At 40.3% G+C, this 3,408-nt stretch overlaps 1 protein-coding gene across 1 annotated transcript; it reads left to right on the forward strand.

The window, feature by feature from the left end:
• The first annotated feature begins 246 nt into the window (after window positions 1-246).
• NEUROD6 (neuronal differentiation 6) lies at window positions 247-3,071 on the forward strand. Its single transcript, XM_081163992.1, has 2 exons — window positions 247-502; window positions 1,929-3,071. Exon 2 carries the CDS (start codon window positions 1,950-1,952, stop codon window positions 2,961-2,963), a length of 1,014 nt encoding a protein of 337 aa, XP_081020118.1. The 5' UTR covers window positions 247-502; window positions 1,929-1,949; the 3' UTR covers window positions 2,964-3,071.
• The last annotated feature ends 337 nt before the right edge of the window (window positions 3,072-3,408 follow it).

Raw genomic sequence — 3,408 nt, forward strand, 5'->3', positions numbered from 1 at the left:
ATACGACAAAAACCCTTTCTTCAATAAACACCGGCTTATTATCAAGCGGAAAGCAGATATACCTGTGGATAGGGATAAAAGTGAAATGTTGACATTTCTGCCTGTTCGACAAAACTCACAGAACTGCACCTACCGCATCTGAAACGCTGGTGTGGATTCTCTATCTAGCTCTCTCTCTCCAACCCCCCCTCCCCTATCAGCCTAACCTTCTGTGTTGATACATGAATGCTGGTACCCACTTACAGGGATGCCAGATGATCAGTGCAGAATGAAGGTCCCAGGAGAAAAGATCACATGGTTTTCTCTGCCCTGTGACGTCACCAGCAGATGGCATGGGTACCAGCTCTGGCAGTTGGCATCAATGTCACTTTTTAGAGATCAATGAGATAGTGCAGATATACACAGATCTAGACTCCAGGAGACGATGCGACAGACAGATTGAAAAAGATTTGGAAAGGCAAAAATGAAAACTGGCTATTGAAAGACTTTTTTTAAGGCCAAGGTAATGCAAATTCATTTATAATACTGATATAATATTTAACTGAGTGTGCATGCAAGTATGTGGAAGGGTACAGGTTACAAAGCCTTGTGTTTTATAAATTCTGTGCTTCATTCTTCTCCATCTCTTTCAGTGCTTCTTAAATGTTGTTGCATACTTTCACCGATTATGTAATACCGTAAGCGGGCTATGGACAATACTCAGAGAGTTACATCTTTTGATAAGGGGCTTAGTTTTGTTTTCTTTTGTTTTCTTTGGGTTTGTTGGTTTCTTTTTTAAAATGTGCATGTTTCAAAGTCCCTCACCTCCTTGTTTGCGAATTGGCATTTGCGTATTTGTTGGCCAGTTTGAAAATCCTGATATATGCTGCTTGAAAAGTGAGTGCAGGGGCAGGAACAATACAAGGAGAAGCAAATTGTTTCTCTCTCAACACCCCCACCTCCCCGCTTTTCATTCTGAATTCTGAACACACGTGCAAAATTGCAGTCAGAATCCTCAGTCCATTCCTGTCAGATATTAGCTGGAGGGAAACGTCTGTTCCTTGAAGAACACAGATGCTGCAATAGAATGTGATGGGGTTTAGCTTCGCTTTTGGTTTTGTTTTGTTTTTTAATGGAAAAAAACCCAGTTAATTTTAAAATTGGGAAATTTTGTTTCAGATCCCCCCCCCCCGCCGCCTTCTATAGAATAAAAAGAAAGCGTGCAATTTATTGCCAAATGCCTTCTGCAAATGTTTGGTATTTGCACTATCCTGCTTTAATAGGAAAGAAATAATCCATGTATCACACATTTTCATACCGACCGTTAGAAAAAAGCCTCTCTTCGTAGTAATTGAGTCACTGAATGATTCATTTGCCTTCTTTTCCATTTTAATTCTTTTCAATCATTTCAGACTTGATTGTGATGATTTGTGGAAGAATGTGTGCAAACAAATTACAATTAAAAAGTTAAAGGCATTTTTACTATTACCGAACAAATTAATTTTATTTTTTAAGTCTGTTACCTTGCCTCATTTGAAACTCTAGAGTTCTTGGATAGTTGAAATGTATGCATGTTATAATTATTCTTTATGAATTCCACATTTTTAGATGTTCTGTAAATTTGAGTTTTTATACAAAATTAAAAGGGAAAAGAATTGATTTTATATTTAACTTTCCTTAATTGCCAATGTTTTTCTTCTGGTAGTTATATTGCATTTTTGACGTAGACTTTTGGACCAATTCAATGCATAAATATAGCAAATGATAACAATTTTGAAGAATTGGCTGTATTTCTTCGATGTTTGTGGGTGTGTATGCACCTGCCGAAATATGCACAAGTCATTATTCTCAGTACTAGTAATTATGTAAAAACCTAACTGAAAATATGTATAATAAATGTAACCTTCACAAATGGCTACACTTAAAACCTTGTGCTGGCATTCTTTCAGGTCCCATAAGATTATAACGCCATGTTAACGCTACCATTTGATGAGTCTGTTGTAGTGCCAGAGTCCCAGATGTGCAGAAAGTTTTCCAGAGAAAGTGAAGACCCGAAGCAAATCAAGAAACCCGAAAGCTTTGCAAAGCAGATTGCGCACCAAGGGAAAAGCCTCAAACGTTCGACAGCGGAAGATACAGAGAAAGAGGAGGTGGAAGATGACCGAGAGGAGGAAGACGAAAACGGTTTGCCCAGGAGGAGGGGCCTCCGGAAAAAAAAGACCACCAAGATGAGAATCGAGAGGGTCAAATTCAGGCGACAGGAAGCCAACGCCAGAGAAAGGAACAGGATGCATGGCCTCAACGATGCGCTAGACAGCTTAAGGAAAGTGGTCCCTTGTTACTCCAAGACGCAAAAACTGTCAAAAATAGAAACTTTGAGGCTGGCTAAAAATTACATCTGGGCTCTCTCCGAAATCTTACGGATTGGCAAGAGGCCTGACCTGCTGACGTTTGTCCAGAACTTGTGCAAAGGTCTCTCTCAGCCCACCACAAACTTGGTCGCAGGATGCCTACAACTCAACGCCAGAAGTTTCTTGATGGGTCAGAGCGGGGAGGTGGCCCACCACGGCCGATCTCCCTACTCCACTTTCTATCCCCCCTACCACAGCCCAGAGCTGAGCACACCCCCAGGTCACGGGACCCTCGACAATTCCAAGACCATGAAACCCTACAATTATTGCAGTGCTTACGAGTCCTTCTACGAGAGCACTTCTCCCGAATGCTCCAGCCCCCAGTTCGAAGGTCCCTTAAGTCCTTCCCCAATTAACTATAATGGGATATTTTCCCTCAAGCAAGAAGCAGCTTTGGACTATGACAAAAACTACAATTACGGCATGCATTATTGTGCGGTGCCACCCAGGGGTCCCCTTGGGCAGAGTTCTGTGTTCAGGTTGCCTGCAGAGAGTCACTTCCCTTACGACCTACATCTGCGCAGCCAGTCTCTCACCATGCAAGATGAATTAAATGCAGTTTTTCATAATTAATGAGGGGAAAGTGGAAACAAATAAATAAATAAATAAGCAGTCATTTACCTCTCTTCTCTAATTATGATAAATCTGACGCTTTTGCCCCGTCTAATCGGTGCACCTCTACTTTAAAAAAAAAAAGCAAAAAGCGTGTTTGCTAAGTTCTAAAGTGTGTCAACTATTGTGGGGCATTTTTAAAAAAATGATCTCTGTGTAAACAATAATAATTAAAATAATAATAGATAAATAAATGAGTTTACTTATCAGTATTTAATTCCAGATGGAACTTGGTAAGCACTGTGAGATTCTGTTTTAGCTGGAATTCTTAAGGTTTAATTCCCCCCTTCCTATCCTGTTTGTTCCATTTTTGCTGAGCAGTGTGTCTAAATAAAATTGTGGAGCCAAGAAAACGCACACTGTGTCTAAAAGTCTGCAACAGTGTTTTAATTGTACAGTAACTATA

This window comes from Podarcis bocagei (assembly GCF_964188305.1).
Source record: "Podarcis bocagei genome assembly, chromosome: 12".
Taxonomy (NCBI): Eukaryota; Metazoa; Chordata; class Lepidosauria; order Squamata; family Lacertidae; genus Podarcis; species Podarcis bocagei.